Source organism: Monodelphis domestica, chromosome 4 (assembly GCF_027887165.1).
Source record: "Monodelphis domestica isolate mMonDom1 chromosome 4, mMonDom1.pri, whole genome shotgun sequence".
Lineage (NCBI taxonomy): Eukaryota > Metazoa > Chordata > Mammalia > Didelphimorphia > Didelphidae > Monodelphis > Monodelphis domestica.
This window is the reverse complement of record NC_077230.1, coordinates 317826749-317845160: the sequence shown is the minus strand read 5'-3', so window position 1 is coordinate 317845160 and position 18412 is coordinate 317826749. Positions and strand designations below refer to the sequence as shown.

Sequence of the window (18412 nt, the reverse complement as noted above, 5' to 3'; positions counted from 1 at the left end):
CATATAGGGAAACAATTTTGTCAAGCACAATTTTCTGACCTTAATCTGCTATTAATCGGGGGAGAGAAGATTTTTGAATGGTTACTGGAGGGGGTCAGGAATTCCTCTCTCTTTGGCTTTCTTTATCTTTTATAATTTAAAATAATGTATTGTTTCTGTGGGAAAAAAGAAAATTAATATAAGTATGAAAAATGGGCTCAACAGTGATATTTAATGTAATATCTAAATTTTGAGATGCTTCAATATTTGAATAAACTATATGATTTAAGAAAAAGAAAGATCAATCTGGTTGGGAGTTCTATTTAGAAAATTTGTAAAATTCACATTTCTTTCTCCCAATTTCTGTTTTTTCTTTTAAACTAATCTATGAGACTCTGCACAAGAATTTAAAAGTTTCCAGAAATATTGAAATAATACAGAATAGTTATGGGTAATTTAGAAATTTTGGAGGGAGAGGAATTGTTCACTTCTATATTTTTGTTTTGTATTTTTGCGAATGAATGTGGAAGAAAATTCAATGACAAACCTTTTTTTTTGCTTCTTTTGCTCCCAAAGGGGACAGCTGTGGATAGAATGCTAAGCTTGGAGTTAGGAAGACTCACCTTCTTGAGTTCAAATCTGACCTCAGACACTCACTAGTTGTGTGACCCTGGGCAAGTCCCCGAAGACAATCCAGGAATACAAAATGCATTATATATAACTTAATATGTTAGAAAATAATATTTGACATACTTTGAGTACCTTTTAGAGAAATAAAGTCTGGGAAAGACAACAGAAATTATTTTTTTCCCATCACTCTTTACCACCTCTATTTTAATAACTTTGTAAAATTTAGTTCTCTGACAACTTTCTTCCCTCTGAAATTTTTTAGTTTGCTTTCCCCCCCTTTGTCAGCTCATCTCTAAAATGCAATAACCAGACTGTTTATGAAGCAGGTATCATTCCTAGATTTTGGTTCATTATTTTAACAAACACCCTAAATTATGCCTTAAAACATAGAAGACAAATGAAAACCACTTTAGATATGTTCATTATACTGTTTTTGGCCTCGCTAGAATTTCGATAATCTTGAATTGGAGAAACTTTTCAAGGAGTCTGTATATCCTTGATTGACTCTTACTGACCCCCCTGGCAGAACTGTCTTTAACCAGGGAGCTGCTAGATGGTGCAGTGGACAGGAGATTGGCTGCAAAGTCAAGAAGGCTCATCTTCCTAGGTTCCAGTGTGGCCTCTTAGCAGTTCTGTCTACCTCAGTTTCCTTATCTGTCAAATGAGTAGGAAATGGCACACCACTCCTGTATCTTTAACAAGAAAACTCCAAATAGGGTCATGACTGAACAACAAATTATACGTTAAATTTTAGAGTAACTTACAGGTTCTTTAAATCTGTCCCAAATGTTGATAGAATATGCACAAATCAAATTGTGTCACCTCTCTTTTCAGAAACCCTTCAGTGTCTTCTATATAATCTAAACTTCTTACTGACTCCTTCGATCTGGTAACAAGCTTGCTTTCCAGTCTTCTCTCATACTCCTTTTTGTATATATAGTGATCCCATACCTATTGAGGGAATTACATTCCAGAGAGCCCTGCGATAGGTGAGAATCTGTAAAGTAGCAGCTTTATTTTATTATTCTTTGATGGTAAGCATCTTCTTCTGGTGTTCGGGTTCCCTGCTAGAAGCCTTAGAAGGCGCAGCATGTTTGAGTGGCATAGGGCTTGAAAAAAATTCAGATTTTTATAAAAACTTCACAAAAACACAACACCATAGAGCTATACTACGCACAGTGATCATCTAGATGTTGATGTGGCGGACAAGGAGAGATGCTGAACATATGGAACAAGCCTATGCTAATCAGTGAGCCAATTAGTGCCTAGGATACAGAACAGAGCGCTGTGGTTGGTTGCCTTTCATTCCATCAGCCAATAGTGTGTATGTACAATCTCACATTGACAAACTTGCACAAGCGGTAGTGGTGTACTGCATTTTTATTCTGTACAGTACATTATTCCTCCTCAAAATTCTGCAATATAGGGAAAACTCCGTGATACAGAAATATCTAATATATACATATATATATGTATATATATATATATTTATTTATTTATAGCCTGTGATACAGTGAAGCTGTGATAAGCGAACCATGATATAGGAAAGGACAACTTTAGTTTGTTCAGCCAAGCTGGAATAGTTGGAGCAAATACAGATGTGTAGAAAGAGGAATGTTTGTGGGGTCACAGGATGTGAATTTGAATCCTAACTTTGCTACTTTGTGATTGTGGCAAGTCACTTAATGCCTCTGGATCTCAGGTTCCCCTCTATAAAATAAGGGAGTTGGACAAAATGGCCTCTCATATCTCTTCTAGAATCTTTTGTTATATTCCATAATTTCCAACCTTGGCATATTCCAACCAATCATTTTGTATCCCTAGAATGCCCTCTTTCTCCTAATGAAATACCGCATTCTCCCTTAAAGCTTACCTTGATTTCCCTAGTCAGAAAAGATTTCTTCTTAATTAGGTCACTCATCAGAAACTTATTTCTCTCTTGTGAAATATATTCCATTTTGTATTATTATCATTTGTTTCCTACATCTGATCCTTTCAGTAAGGTGTAAGCCCTTAAGGTCAGAAATTGTTTCTTGTATATCTATTTTTTTTTTTGTATATCTATCACTTTGTACATAGCCTGCCCTTAGTAAATGCTTCTCAGATTGAATTGACCCTTTTGTTTCTCTCAACATCTATAAAAGCACTTTACACATAGTAATTTGTTGTCATTGAAGAGGAAATTAGGTAAGATATGTAAAATAGGCAGTATAAGATGATTTTCTGAAGTTTATAATTGATTATTCTTTTTCAGAATCTGTTACTGATCTTCCAGGAAAGACTGAAGTTGGACCTGTGTTTACAAGACTGCATAACCCATGTACAGGCAAGTCATCTTGTGTGTTGGTGTTGGGTTTATTTTCCATGATGTAAATTATCATCTGAGTTTTGTTTTTGCTTTTGTTCTCACCACCCCCAAGCCAAAGCTATAGGTGTTTGTGTATGTGCATGACTTCCTCTCTTCCTTTTCAAGAATAACCTTTAAAATTAAGATGGTAACACTAGTGTGAAAGAAACATGCCAGAGATTTTCCTGGTCACGCCAACTAGTTCACTCAGTGTAAACAATTCTGATTTCTTCTTATAATTTTAATCAGTGAAACTGTTCTTTCATCAGAAATATTGGCAGCACAAAAAAGTAGCAAATTTGACTTCTTTTAAATGCATTAATTTTCTTTGGAATCCTTAAGCCAATTTTTCTTAGGGTAGTATCCAAAGTTAGTCTTCATTTATATTCATCTTATGCTATAAAAGTAAAATAAACAATCAAAGGGAAAAGAGAAGGTTTTACTTGACATGCCAAGTTTTTTAGTATTTTCATTTTTAGCTCTCGTTTTCATATTTCATTTGGTCCAAAGAATAGTATCTTTTTTCTTGTCAGTAGATGATGATCTACCTTGAATTAAAAACATATTTTAGGGGTAGAGAAAGAAATGTACTCTGTTGGAGGAAATTTCATAATAATTGCAAATCCAGTGTACTTTTTTTTTGTGTCATTAGTATCCTAATGTTCTTAAGATTTTTATAAACATTATAAATTATAGTAATATTACACTAATTTAATCTTAAGTGATTTATCAGAAATACATAAATGAGAATAGTGTTTTATGAAATTTATTTTCTATGTCTGGTGGTGTTTTTCTGTTAAGCTACCAAGGTTTCTTATGACAACCCTATGCTAAATCAAAAGCAACAGATGCTTTCTTTATTTCCAGAAATAGCATTTATTTGGAAAGGTAACAAGTAATTCTATGAAATAACAAGAAAGGGAAAAATGATATCCTTGATTGGTTCCTTTCAGGTAAGGGCATATGCTTCAGAATTCAGAATTCACAGGTTCTACCCTTTCTACCCTTAGAGATGGATAGTGATTGGTCAGACAAATTTGCCATTTCCTCTGTGGGAGGAATTTTATCATGGGCAAATATAGTTTCCCAAAAATGCCAATAATAGTTGAAAACAGAGCCTATAGGTATATAAAGTGGTCTATGAATATCATCAATATTTTATTAAAATTTTAGTTTAGCCTGAGGTTTACATTGAGCAACAGAGGAAAACTTTATTTTTTTTTTTGCCTTTTACACATATGGATCAGAAGCAACTCTTAATCAGAAAAATAGTTTGTGAATTCATATGTGAAGTGTAGAGCTTACTTCATATAGTATGTACATTTTTTTGTCTTGTCCTTTTTCCCTCCATGTTAAAGAAGCCCATAATGCTAAAAATTGACTGAAATGGAGACTAAACCCACTTGGGCCTCAGGAAAAAGATCCCAGGACACTTGCTTTTGTAATAATACATGGATCCAATCCACAGGGCCTACAATGCTTTGTCTATGTTTGAGCCTAGCTGCAAGCTGCATCTGAGACCTGTGACCCCTGTTTCAGCTGTACTGCATCAGTCCCTCCCATTATACTCTCGTTTAGATTAGAAATGGAATTTCCCTCCTGATCCAGTGTAGGTTTGAATCAAAGGCCTTGTAGCAGTTAACTTAAATTATTCTCACTTTTTATTTATTGGTTGAAGTTCAATGGGGATTACAGAGCTGGAAAACAAGCATCTGTATATAATAGCTATAAGCTTTCTTTGGAGTTACAGTTTATAGAGAAGGTATCTATGTATGTTAATGTACATATTAGAATTCCTCAGAACCATTGGGCAGTCTTGATTTTTGTGAAAACTTACAAATACAAAACAGATTTCTTTTAACAGGGGAAGCAGCCCTTTACTTGTTCAATACCAATGCGCAACAGCTGTTTGAAGTAAAAGCTTTCCATGAGGAGTACCATTCTTGGTTTATAGGTCAGACAGTGCAACACGGTGAGTTATATGGTGCATGCCTCCCCATCACTGTAACTAACAATCAAGGTTACCTTACTTCTTCATTTGAAGGTATAGCTGGGGAAGATTCTAGCCAGTGCATAACCTCATCTGTTCATCCATGGGCTCAGTTTATAAGAAAAGGATATAGAATATTGAGCATCTAATATCTTTGTATCTCAACTGCTTTTTGAAGCCAGAAACTTACAGTCAGTTGGTCAGAAGCTATACAACTTATCTGAGTTGGATGGAGTACACACCATTTTTTTCATGGAAACATGTTTGGTTTCTCTCACTAGCAGGAGTTTCAATAAATTAGTAACCCCCTTTTCTTCAGAGTGTATATTTAAGAAATAATAAACAACTCCTTTTGGTGTGGGTGGGTGTGTGTGTGTGTGTGTGTGTGTGTGTGTGTGTGTGTGTGTGTAAAGATAAAACCTGTTCTTATTTTTATGTAATGAGTGACTCTTTCTTTTTGGGGGAGAACTAAAAAATTATTTATTTTAAATGTTCTTTTCTTTTTAATTTTTGAGTTTTAAATTTTCTCCTTTCCTCTCACCCACTGTGAAGACAAGCAAAATTATATCAATTATACATGTGAAATCATGCAAAAAAAAAAAATATATATATATATCTTCAGCTTTTGCTTACACAAAAACATGAGAAAATTATATAATTTGTACTCATAGTTCATTTTTCTCTTTGAAGATGGATAGCATTTTTAAAAAATCACAAGTCCTTTGGAATTGTCTTGAATCATTGTCTTAATCAGAGTAGCAAGTCTTTTACAGGTAATCATTACAACATTGCTGTTACTGGGCACAGTGATTTCCTGGTTGTTCTCATTTCATTTTGCTTTAGTTCATTTTGGTTTTGACATGTTTTTTTTTTTTTAAACCACTCCCCTTATCATTTCTTATACCACAATAGTACTCCATCACAGTAATATGCTATAACTTGTTCAACCATTCCCCACTGTAACAGTTAAATTAGTTTCTCTACAAAAAGTATTATATTTTTAGAGGTTTATTAAAGATTATTAGAAATCAAGGATAAAGAAATACAAAAATAGAAAAAAAGCCTAGGGCTGGTAAGCCCATTCAGTTTCACTTACTACATCTTGAGAGACATAAGTGCTTAGAAGCAGAAGCAGAGAGACCCAACTAGGCGTTACAGTCAGTTTAAATACAAATGCTGATCTCGCACTTAGGTGAGGACTCAGATGAGATTATAGGGCATTCTGGGAAGTGCCAAGGACTTCTGGGGACTGAAGTCTGGGGTTCAAATATCCTTTTTTACACCACTGATGAACCTATAGTTCCTTTTCCTTTTCCTTTGATCTTTTTGAGGTTATAGACCTACTAGTGGTTTGGCTGGGTCAACGAGTATACATATACAGATGTATATTTGGTCTTTTTTAGGGACCTTTGGTCTAATTCCCAGTTATTCTCTAGAACAGTAGGACCAATTCATAGCTCCACCAGATTTATTAATGGAATTATTTTTGCTCATCTCCAGCATTTGTTATTTCTGATAGGTGTGAAGTGGTACTCCAAGAGTTGTTGTAATTTGCATTTCTCTAATCAATAGTGATTTATTTTAATATGGTCCTAGACTGTTTTGATTTCTTCTGGAAATTCTTCATTCATATCCTTTGATCTGTTCTATGCAAGCACTAGCGCTCCTATTGGCCTCTGGCCCCCTGAAGCCACAAACACTAGGGTGACCAGGGTCTCTGCACCCTGAGGACTGACCCCCTAGCACTCCTCTCCACTCTGGAACTGTGACCCAGAACTGAATATACACAATAAAATTGCCAATCAGCACCAGCTACCCCCAGCACCAGCAGAGACTCCCCTTTTATCTCTTTTCAGCCGGTTGTCTGACCTCCTTACCAGAATCTTTGGGCTCAGATTCTCCAAGGCTGCCACTACCACTGCCAGTGCTGGACTTTGCTTTCAGTGTCACACACCTCTCCTGCTGACCTCCTAAGTTGTCTTCAGCAGGAAAAATGTCTCACTCTGACCTTTGATTGGTTTTGCTACTCCTAAATTTGATTTGAGGAGTTATTTTAAAGTTGTTTGGAAGGGAATATTGTACGAATTCAGTTGAGTTGCTACCTTTCCTCCACCATTTTCATGGGTCTGCTTTAATAAAAACCAGTCAGTCTTTAATTAAGCAGATGGGGCTGGAGGGTGAGGAGAAGGGGAAGAATAATCTAAGAAATAAATTTCGGTGCTTAAAAGGTCAGTTTGTGTGTCTCTTGGTCTTCTTGTCTCTTTCCCTTATTCTTATCAGAATATTTTTCTCTACTCACAACCCTCTGTTCTCCTTGCCTACCTATAATACTCTGAACTTACAACTAAGAAAGATTTGATCTCGGGAGTCATGGCCTAGTACATAAAGCACCAAACGGAGAGTTAGCAAAATCTGGATTCAAATCCTACTTCAGACATTTATTAGCTGTGGAACCCTGGGCAAGGAAGCCTCTCTCTCTGTTTCATTATCCATGAAATGAATGTCAGACTGTCTATCATCCAGGTTCCCTTTCTACTCTAAGTCTGTGATTCTAAGCTGGTGAGTTCTTTCTAGAGCAAGGATTCCTAACTGTTTTTGTGAGTGTCATGGATCCCCTTGGCAGTCTGGTGTCGTCCCTTTCTCAGAATAATATTTTTAAATATATAAAAAGAAATACATTGAATTATAAAGGAAACTGATTATCTTGAAATAAAAATGTGTGTGCATATTTTGTTTTGTTTTTTCCCCCCATCCTTTAAAATTTGATCTATGGATTCCTGCAGCCCAAATTAAATACCTCTGTTCTAGAGTCTTGATGAGAAGGTATTTGATTCCTGATAATCCATTTTGTGCCACATCTCTTCTTTCACCAACTCACTCTATAGTTCATACACAGCAGAAGATGAGATTAAAAGTCACATGGAGTCAGCAAAATCCTGGTGGTTTGCCACTAAGTGTTGAGAAAAGAATTTTGTCTCTGAAACTAAGGCAGAAAAAGCATCCTGTGGTGATTTCTGCTTCATGGAATACAGCTCTTTTAGTCCCATGTTTGGGAACCTACTTCCCATAACAGCTACCTATGGCTGGATTCTGCTGGGAAGAGACACTATATCCAGAATGGAACTGGACAGGCTCAAAAAAGCAGGAGGCAGTCTTTTGGACTGTACTACCCATATTTTAAACCTATTTCTTCCTCATTACTTTTTCTTTTTTTCTTTCTTTCTCTTCCCCTCCCCTCCCCCTTCTCTTTCTTCCTGTCCCCTTCCATCCCCTTCCTTTCCTTCTGTCCCCTCTCCCTTCCCTCTACTTCCTCTCTCCTTCCCCTCCCTTCCCCTTCCCTTTGCCTTTCCCTCCACTCTCCCTTCCCTTCCCCTTCCCCTTTTTCTCTCTTTCATTCTCTCTTTTCCTTTTTCTTTCTTTACCCTGAAGAAAGGTCTGTTCTGAGTTTTGGCCACCTGGATTTTGTTTTCAGTTTGGAAAACCTGTTCCTAATTTTTGAATATAGTGGATGCCATATGTAAAATAAACTTAGTGCTTCTGATAAGGTTATTTTTATAAGCCATTTTTTCCAGATTTTTTTTGAATAATCAGACAGTGCCTAAGTATGAAATTCTTTCCTTAAGTTTCTTGCTTACTGTATAATGGACGCCCCCCCCACACACACACACATATGCATATACATATACAGGGAGAAGTTTCAATGCGACTTTTGGAACATCCCATGTATATATGTGTATACTTCTAGGGGCTTGCCTACATAAATATATGTATAGACAATTTACATAAACATATATGTATATAGATATTTATATATGACTATGTGACCATACATGTGCTTATGCCCATAAGCATGTATGTGCACATGTGTATGTACCTATTGGTCCATATAGATATATATAGATATATATAGATAGATAGATAGATATGTGTGTATGTGTGTGACATATTTTCATTTTTTTCTTCCTGTTTTAATTTAAAAGGTCCATGAATTTGTTTTTATAAAAAAATTGTAATGCTATTTCCAAAGAATTAGTTTCCTTTTTAATCATATGTGTTTTATTTTGTGCATTTAGAAACATTATTTTAAGAAGGGATCCATACGCTTTCCTTGACTGCCAAAGGGTCTGAGGCACAAAGCCAGTTAAGAAGCCCTGGGTCTTCTATCCTGACATTCTCACGCATCTTCAGCTGAACAGGTTGGATGAAATGATGCTCTTGGTACCAAAGCCTCCACTGTGGAAGTGTAGATGGATTCTGTAGAGTTTCATCTGCTGTGTGGTAGCATTTTTCTGAGTTTAAGGTATTTAGGGGAGACACAGTAGGTAGAGGAGAGGTGGTGTACAAAATTAAGTTACTGGATTTGTTCCTGTTTTAGCTGCCATATCCCTGAAGGGCTGTATCATTGGAAGAGACTTGAACTTAGAGAAAATTTCCCCGTTTGCTTATGCTCTCTCTTGTAGGTTTGTGCTTTGGAATTTTCTCTGTAGTTTTCTTCTATTGTGTTTTTGCTGCATTGGCAGACATATATGAAGGCTTATACTACTACTTTCTAGGTAGCATTTAAATAGCTACTGGCTCCGTGGGAACCTGTGAGGGAACCATGATGGGGGGTGTGTGTGATGCTTTTTCCTCCACCTGCAGAATCCCAGTGAATTCCTTTTTATGGCCACTTTACAGTCTGATCCCCTTGATGCAATCTTCTGATGTTTGCTTGGCAAACAAAAATTCCACCATTCTAGCCTAGTCTTAAAAAAACACTTTTTTATTCTATCTCTTTAGAAAGTCACTTTTAAGGAAATGAATGGAAAATTAACAGTAGGTTTCAATAGGCTTGGTTTTCTTTTCACATACACACAGAATAGGAAAAAAATTTTTTTGAGGGGAGTTCAAATTCTTTATGCCACATTTTGGTTATTTAGAATTGCATATCATCATTGGCTTATTTATGAACTACTATTTAACATGAAAAAAAATTAAATATGTACTTTTAGTGATTCATTTTCACATTGAAGGTTAAGATAATAGAGTTGACAATTCAGCATGTTTAATTTTTTTTTCCTTTTCAATCTGTAGATGGTCGCCTTTTACTTGTAACACCAATGGACCCTTTGTTTATGGTTCTGTACTACCTTATAAAGGCTGAGAAAGAGGTATGTATCCTGGTTTGGAACATGGAAAAGTTAAGGGAAAGAATAAAATGTTCTTTTCTACCCCGCTCCCTTCTTTTAATTATTACAAAATGTAGTTTCCAAAAACTTCAGATTTAATTTCATGATCATAAAAATGTAAAACATGTGCTTTGGGACAGGTTCATAGCTCAGAGCCCTCAGGGTCTGAGTTTTAATTCAGCCTCAGCCACTAACTTCCCATGCGACCTTCAGCAAGTCACTTTTTGTGTATTCTTTGTGCACCCCCACTAGAGTCCTATAAGGACTTAGCAATGAACTTTTTTTATAAAACTTGTTATATTTGAAGAAGTATGATTTAGATGTCAAGAAAATAATAGCATCCTTAGGGAGAATTCAGCAAGGAAAAGAGAAAGTCACTTTCTCACCTGTGTCTCAAACACTTTGGAAGTCAGCAGAAGGAATAGAGACTCAGAAGGCATTTCTAGAGATGGGATACCTTAAATGATGCTTGTATTCTAAAACCTCATTAGTTGGGGTCACACTTATTTGGCATTCGTGATTATTCAATCAGGGCTGAACTGACATTTTCTTTCTTTCATCAAGAAAAAGGAACTTTCCAAAAGCAGCTAATTGTCTAACTGAAATTGTAACTTCTCAAGAGGACAAAATGTTTTGGGGGTACTTTAGGCATAAGCAATGATTAAGTTTTGAAGTGAATTTTAGAGCTTTATTAAAACAGGCCTTTCTCCTTTAGGGCTTCCTCTGCTTTTTAGGAGTTAGTTCAGGTTTCTGGAACCCTTTGAATATAATGAAATTCCCCTCCCCTCTTTTAAAAAATGTAGCCTTTATCCTAATACAGGCAGACCTTTTCCTTTCTTCTCATTCCCTCGTTAGTCTGAATTAGTGAGGTTTTATTATATAAATATGTCCTCCTTTCTTTTGATCTGATACCTAACAGTAACTGGGAATTGGAACAAGCAAGCAATGAGGAAAGGAAGTTGCCTTTCAACTATGCAGGCAGCCATGGCCCTATTTCTGGGCATATAGAGAAAATGGAAATTTCAGGTGACCCCAAGCAAGATAAATTTAAGTTTGAAAGCCACCAAAAATCTCTGGCTTTCATGACTTTTAAAAAAAGAGGCAGGTAGTGGCACAGCGGATAAAACACTAGGCTTAGAATCAGGAAGACCTGAATTCAAATTCAACCTCAAGAACTAACTTTGCCACCCTAGAAAAATCATTTAACTCCTCTTTGCTTCAGTTTCTTCATCTATGAAATGGAGATAACAAGAGTACCTATCTTGCAGGTAGTTGTGAGGATCAAATGAAGTAATATTTGTAGAAAACACTTAGAACAGTGCTTGGCACTTAGTAGAAATGATATAAATGCTTATTCCCTTCCTTATCTTTATTTTAAAAAATATTTTATTTTTTTCCAATTATATATAAAAACAATTTTTAACATTCATTTTTAAAAATTTTCAGTTCCAAATCCTCTCCTCTACCTCTCATCCCTCTTCTTTCCTGTGGTAAAAAAGCAGTTTGATATAGGTTTTATGACATGTGGAGTCATGCAAAATATATTTCCATATTAATCATGTTGTAGAGGAAAATACAGACCACAAAAAAATAGAGAGCAAAAAATAGTATGTATCATTCTGCATTCTGCATTCAGACAACCACCAGTTCTTTCTCTCTACAGGTGGATAACATTTTTTATTATTAATTCTTTGGAACTATCCTGGATCATTGTATTACTGACATTAGCTAAATCATTTTCACAGGTGAATTGCTATTAACTGTCTATAGTGTTCTGGTTCTTTTTACTTTGCTTTGCATCAGTTCTTGTAAGTCTTTCCAGGTTTTTCTGAAAGCATCTTCTCATCATTTCTTATAGCACAATAGTATTTCATTACAGTCAAATGCCACAACTTGTCCAGCCATTCTCCAATTTAAGCATTTCCTCAATTTCCAATTCTTTGCCACCACCTTCCTCATGTTTAAAATGTGTTCTTCCTCTTTTATTTTGTTAGATGAAGTGATAGTTGCCAATGGTGCATCCATTTTTATCTAGTAATATTCTCCCAAGGCATCTTTATTCAGTCCTTTAAGCAAAAATGCTTGTAGTTAATAGAAAAAGGTACTGATTCCATTTAAGACTTAAAAATGTTTTTTAGAAAATGTTTTCAGTTTATAGCTTTTTTCAGTTGGTTGGGGAAATAGGATAAGGATCTTTTCTAATGTTAACCTTTAATTTCCTTTTGCAGAAATTATTTTGACATAAGTGAAAATGACTTTTTTTCACAGCAGTCCCAAGTGTAGCTAACCTTATATCCAAAACATTAGCAAATTCTCATGTTGCAATTTTTTTTTTAAGTTCGGTAAAAGAAATAATAGTGAACAAATTAGTTAATTATAGCATTGTATTCCAACCCTGACCTGTGGTAGGCCACATACATACACACAGAAGATTACCTTCTAGTTGTCGGGTATTCAAAACATTGGCTAATTCTAACAGAATGTAAAGCCATGCGTGATCTTGGGATAGAAATCCAATAACTTTTAAGATTTTGGGCCCTCTGAGAACCAGATTTTCTACTTGAGTGACAAGAAGGACATTGAATCCAAGGCATTTCCAACCTCCGTTCTTCACAATGTGAAATCTGAGAAAACCCCTCACCCTAGTGAACAGAAGGGTCAATGAGCGTTTCTGATTTAAACTGTTGAAATCCTGTGTTAGCATTTCTGTTCAGTAGAAGTCAATGGAAAACTGCATCTTAGGGTTCAAAAGAAATTGTCCCTAAAGCAGAAACAGAGAGCTGGAGGGAAGAGGGGGATGCAGTTAAGAGAAAAAGACTCAGCTCCTGCAGAGCCTGCTTGCCTGCCCTGGATTCTCCCGGGCCCTGGATTGATTTTGGCAAGCTTTATATATCTTTTCATATTAGTTAAGTGGGGGGAAATAGAAAACAATTTGTAAGGAAGATATGCTGAGTTTCTGGGTACCAAACTTAAGTCCAAGTCTCTGGGTCAGTGTATTAGGATGTATAAATATATTTCTACCAATCTAATTTTCATATCACTGATGGTGCTCCATGCTCACCTCTATAATTCCTTTTTGTTTTCATTTTTAGTTGTTTTGTGATTGTAACCAACTCTTCCTGATCCCATTTGGGGTTTTCTTGGTGAAGATACCAAAGTTTTGCCATTTCCTTCTCTAGCTCCTTTAACAGATGAGGAACTGAGGAAAACAGGGTTAAATGACTTGTCTAGGGTCACCCAACCAGTAAGTGTCTGAGGCTACAATTTCAACTCAGGAAAACTCATCTTCTTTACTCTGGACTGACATTTTATCCACTGTGGCACCTAGCTGCCCCTCTTTTAATTACACTCTTTAGTGTTAAAACTATACATCTATTTATTTTTGAATGGTAATAATTTCTTCCTTTTTTTTTTTTAGAATGACTAATTTTGGTTGATTTCTTGGTATACTATGAATAAGAAAACCTGGGTTTTAGTCTTGACTCTGCTCCTACCTAATTGTGGTGAGTGAGAGCAAGTCACTTAATCTTTCTGGACCTCAGTTCCTTCTTCTGTGAACTTAGGAATCAGATCTAAGAATGCACGCCAACTCTCATGTTTGTTCATGATTCTGAAAGGTTTTGCCATCTTATCTAATCAAGAGGCTTTGTGGTCCTGCTAGAGACAGTAAGCACTTAGAGATTTTCCCTCTAGGGAAGGCTCACACTGTATTTGGTGTGCGAGTTATATTGTACAGCCCTGGGGTAGAACGCCTGGCAGATCAGGAGGCAGCTTGAGAGAGAGTCCTGTTCTCTGCAGTGCTCCCTGGCCTGTGCCAAAAACACTTCATTTAAGACTTCAGGCTGAACTGGAACTGACTTCCCAGAGGTGAAAAGTCAGGGCTGTATTCTCATAAGCTGTCTTTGTCATTTGGGACTCTTTATGGAAAAGGGAGTTGGGATGTTGAGGAATCAGAATTCAAATGAAAGTTCTGATGTTGGCCTTCCTCCAGCAGGTTGTGGGTGTAGAAAGGAATGGGCAGAAATTCACTCATGTAAACTAACCCTCCTTCATGCTCCAAAGAAGCCCCTTCCTCCCCATTCCCCGCGCCAGTCCTTTTCATTGTTCCACCCTCTTTTGAGTGAGTTTCTATGTTTTTGAGTGTGTAGATTAATTTTATATCATAGTGTTTCATAAGCAGATAATGTTTAAAATGCTTTATGGTTAGTCTGGAATCAATTTACAGATTCATTATGTGGCACCTCTGGCACTTTGCCTCCTTGGTTTAAGACTGCCAACCAATAAGTAATACAATTTATTATTATTATTTCCCCCTCTTCTTGGGGGAGAGAGAAGGGTTGTTTGTTGACAGTAATGCAGGCTTTGATTTATTGTTTTTTCCCTTTGATTTATCGTTTTTTCAGCAGGGGAAGTTTCAGCCACTGGATCAGATTGTGATAGACCCAGAGTTTCCTAGCTGTTCCATGCTCTTGCAATGTGCCAAACTCGGACTGTTTCTTCACCATGTGACAGAGGAAAAAGGTACAGTATTTAGGAGATGTGGTCATTCAAAAGACGACTCTCTCCTTGTTAATGTTGTATTTTGGAGTTTGATTTTATTGACATCATAAAAATAGGAATTGTGAGGTTGAGTTGAAAACCTCATTACTTCTTAGAGGTCTACAAATGTCATTGTTCAGTTTTTACAGTCATGCCCCACTCTTCATGACCTCATTTTAGTGTTTTTCTTGGCAGTGATACTGGGGTGTTTAGCCATTTTTTCTCCGATTCGTTTTATAGATGAGGAGCTGAGGCAAACAGGGTAAGTGACTTGCCCAGGGTCACACAGCTAGTCAGGTGTCTGAGGCCAGATTTGAACTCATAAAGATCAGTCTCCCTGACTTCAGGCCTGGCAGACTATCCACTGTGCTACCTAGCTGAACTAAACCTTCTATGCTTGGTTTCTAATTGATACTCAGAGTTCTTAGATTCATCAGGCATTAAATATCTGGATGTTTTCTGTCCTTAAATGTAGGGGTTTCCATTAAAAATCCTTACTAGTTCCTTCCTCATGAGCAGAAGGCTTTCCACTGATGATCAGATTGTTCTTGATGAGCATTATGTCTTATGGCAGGTCCTGTAGTCTGATGCCTCCAAAGGTCTGTGGGTCAATTGCCTTCGTTTCTTCTCCCTGCTCTGTCAGTCACTAGATCTCACACCTTAGTTGGGTCATTTTATTTCTTTGCACCTCACTTTCTTTTTCTGTAAAATAGGATCATAGTACCTACTCTGCTTAACTCATAGACTCCACTAAGGAGTAAGTAAGCTTCCATGAATGAACGTTGAAAAATAAAAAAGTGAATTCAAATGTAAGGTATCATAACTATCAGTTTTTTAAAAAATGTTTTTGCATGTCCCTTCATTTGAAGCATGAACTTAAAGAAAAAAAAAAGTTTGACGATCTTCCATTGCCAGAATTTATCACCAATAAATCCCTTAAGGGAACTTTCTCACTTGCTCCTCTGCTCCCAAGTATGCCACCATTCCTTGTTGCCCAACCCATTTACATTTAAAAAAAATTAAAAACATAAATATGCCTGATGGCAGTGGTAATGCAGTATTTCTAGAAACCTTTGCTGCACTCCAAACTTTTTAGTTTATTGAACAACACTGAAGGTATTTGTATCAGTGTCACATCCATATAACATTGGGGGTTCCATGATCTACCTCTTCTTTGTTCTTTCAGGCTTGGGTTTTTTCAGTGTCATGGTTAATGTGGGCAGGCAGAATTGGAACCAGAGTCACTTAGAAGCCTGATAACTTGTGATTGGCCAGGGTCAGAGAGAGTTTGGCCAACTAGGACAATTCTTTTGGGACCAGGCAAGTGTTGGCTCCAGGAACTCTTGGCCAGTGATAGGAAAGAAGAGAACTACATTAATTATGCTCTATCTTCAAGGTGCCTACTAAATTCCATTTTGGCTAAAATTGGAATTCCGTTTGTAGATCTGAGGTAGTATGTAGCTCTAAGGCTTTATCAAAGCAATTTCATTAAAAAGATATTGTTTTCCTTAGCCAGCATTTGGCAGAAAGAAAAAACAGGCTTATTTGTGGCTGAGTTGAGTCATGAGGCTATTCTAAAAAGACTGTTTTTGAAAACTGAAGTAATGAAGAAAAATTACTGAGCCGTTTTAATTTTTGAAAAGTTAACACAAATTGAAAATGCAATTGTGCAAGACTTTGCAATGGCTAATACAAAAATATGACAGACTTTCCTAAACTTGTTGAAGTGAGTACAGGAGAAAACACACTGATAGTGGAGCCAGAGGACTTGGGTTCACATTTGCTTCTGATGCTTCCCTGTGTGACCTTGGGCAAGTCACTTGACCTTCAATGGTGGGAGTTGGGGGGCAGGCTGGTGGACAGGGAGAGACTCAGTTTTCTCATCTGTAAAATAAGGAGATTAGGCTAGATGTCCTTCGAGCTCTGATCTTGTTGGCTGATATACTACTGGTATTCCAAACCAAGAAGTTCCTTAGTTGTTCCCTTCTTCTTTACATCCCTGACCCTGTGCCCTCACCACATCTTCATTGAGGTTAGGCAGAGGAAATCATTATCTGAGACCTGGTTTTATGTTCTGTTTTTCTAACTAATCTCCTTTACCTCCAGCACTGCCTATGTTTAATCCTTGATTTTAAGAAGCCTTTTCAGTGTAAACAAAATAAAACTTCTTAGATCTTGGTTTGGACTCCTGGGTTTGGTTGCATGCCCTGCATATATCTTGTTTGCTCTGCCTGGAGGAGCTCTCATCTCCTTTAGGATGTTGTGCCTGACAGCAGCCACTTACTCTCATGAGGCATGCCTGGCATGAGATCTGTATCTCAGGAGACTCTCCAAGTATATCAGACTTTACATAAATAAGAATACCTCTTCTGTTTATCATCCATGTCAAAAGGCAAAGGACATAGAGTGTTTATGTGAAAGTGCTTCTGTGTGTTTTGATACCCAGACTGTTTCTTCAGTAAGGCAGGGGAGATCTTTTCCTTTGTCTCTAAACCTTGTTTGAAGATATAAAGATTCCTTGAGAATAGCTCCAAACCTTTTTGTGTGCGTCCTAGATTCCTTTGGCAGTGTGATGAAGGTTATGGACTCCTCAGAGTTTTAAAGACATGAAATAAAATACAGTAGGATTTCAGAGAAAACCAAGTATATTGAAATACAGGTTTTATATCTAACTATATATGTATGTATATATTCACACATCTTTACATGTATGTATATAAAACACATGTGTATACATCCTCGTGTGTGTAAACATGTATACATATGGGTGTATATATACATATAATACATGTATATAAATAAAAAGCAAATTCATGCACATCTGATTAAGAAGCTCAGCTTTAGAGGAAAACTTTTCACAGGGACAAAATACAAGACTATCTGTATGTATATATATGTGTAATAAATAGATATGTAGTTATATGTAATAAATATTTAATATGTAGATATTACACACATTTTATACATATCACACACACACACACACACACACACACACACACATATATACTTAGCCACCTACCCCCAAATTCATGCACACCAGTTAAGAACCCCTGCTTTAGAGAAAGAGACAAAGAGGGAGAGACAGGGGTTCCAAGTGAAATTTATACCATTAAAGATAAACAATATATAACCTGCATTAAAAGTAAAAGTGGAATGATGGAGGAGGATGGTTCTTTGGCCAAGAATTATCCTGACCCGATAACAGGATTAAAATGATGTCTAGTTCAAATATGTAATTTTGAGTAAGTCATGCAAACTTTTCAGTTATCTGGACCCTTGTTGTTAAGGTGATGGTTATATGGCCTTATTATCAGTCTTGTCCTGCTGTTTTTTTTTTAATAGTTGTAAATGTGTTGAATTTCACAGTAGCACAGAAAGCAAAATGATCACTTTTTGCCATAGTTAGGAGTTTTTCTGCAAAAAGATAAAACAATGATTTCTGTCCTCTGTGGTTAAAATGCAGTGGATTTTACACAACAAGTTTTCATAGAGTGAATTCTTTTCTTGCATTTACATAGTTGTAGTTAGTCAACACACATTTATTAAGCACTTGCTGTATGCCAGGAAGGAAGAAACACTTTCTTTGCTCTCAAGGAGGAGACAGGCTAAAGTAGGAGCCACTAGGAAAACAACTGTTCATTCAGGATCTGTTCAGAGAAGATGAGAGATAGTGTTGAAGGCACTGGCATTTGGGGCTTTTTTTTTTTAATTGCTGACAATGAGATTTGAGCTCAAAGCAAAGCAAAGCAGGGAAAC

General features: G+C 36.6%; 1 protein-coding gene across 2 annotated transcripts in view; it reads left to right on the top strand.

Annotated features, from left to right (window-relative positions):
* The window catches only part of RNASEH2B (ribonuclease H2 subunit B), a 97192-nt gene that overhangs the window by 33411 nt on the left and 45369 nt on the right, over nucleotides 1-18412 (top strand). For both annotated transcript variants that reach the window (XM_016421930.2, XM_016421929.2), the window contains exons 2-5: nucleotides 2864-2935; nucleotides 4821-4928; nucleotides 10020-10096; nucleotides 14518-14635. In XM_016421930.2, the coding sequence (XP_016277416.1) occupies nucleotides 2864-2935; nucleotides 4821-4928; nucleotides 10020-10096; nucleotides 14518-14635 (375 nt within the window). The remainder of the gene's footprint in view (nucleotides 1-2863; nucleotides 2936-4820; nucleotides 4929-10019; nucleotides 10097-14517; nucleotides 14636-18412) is intronic.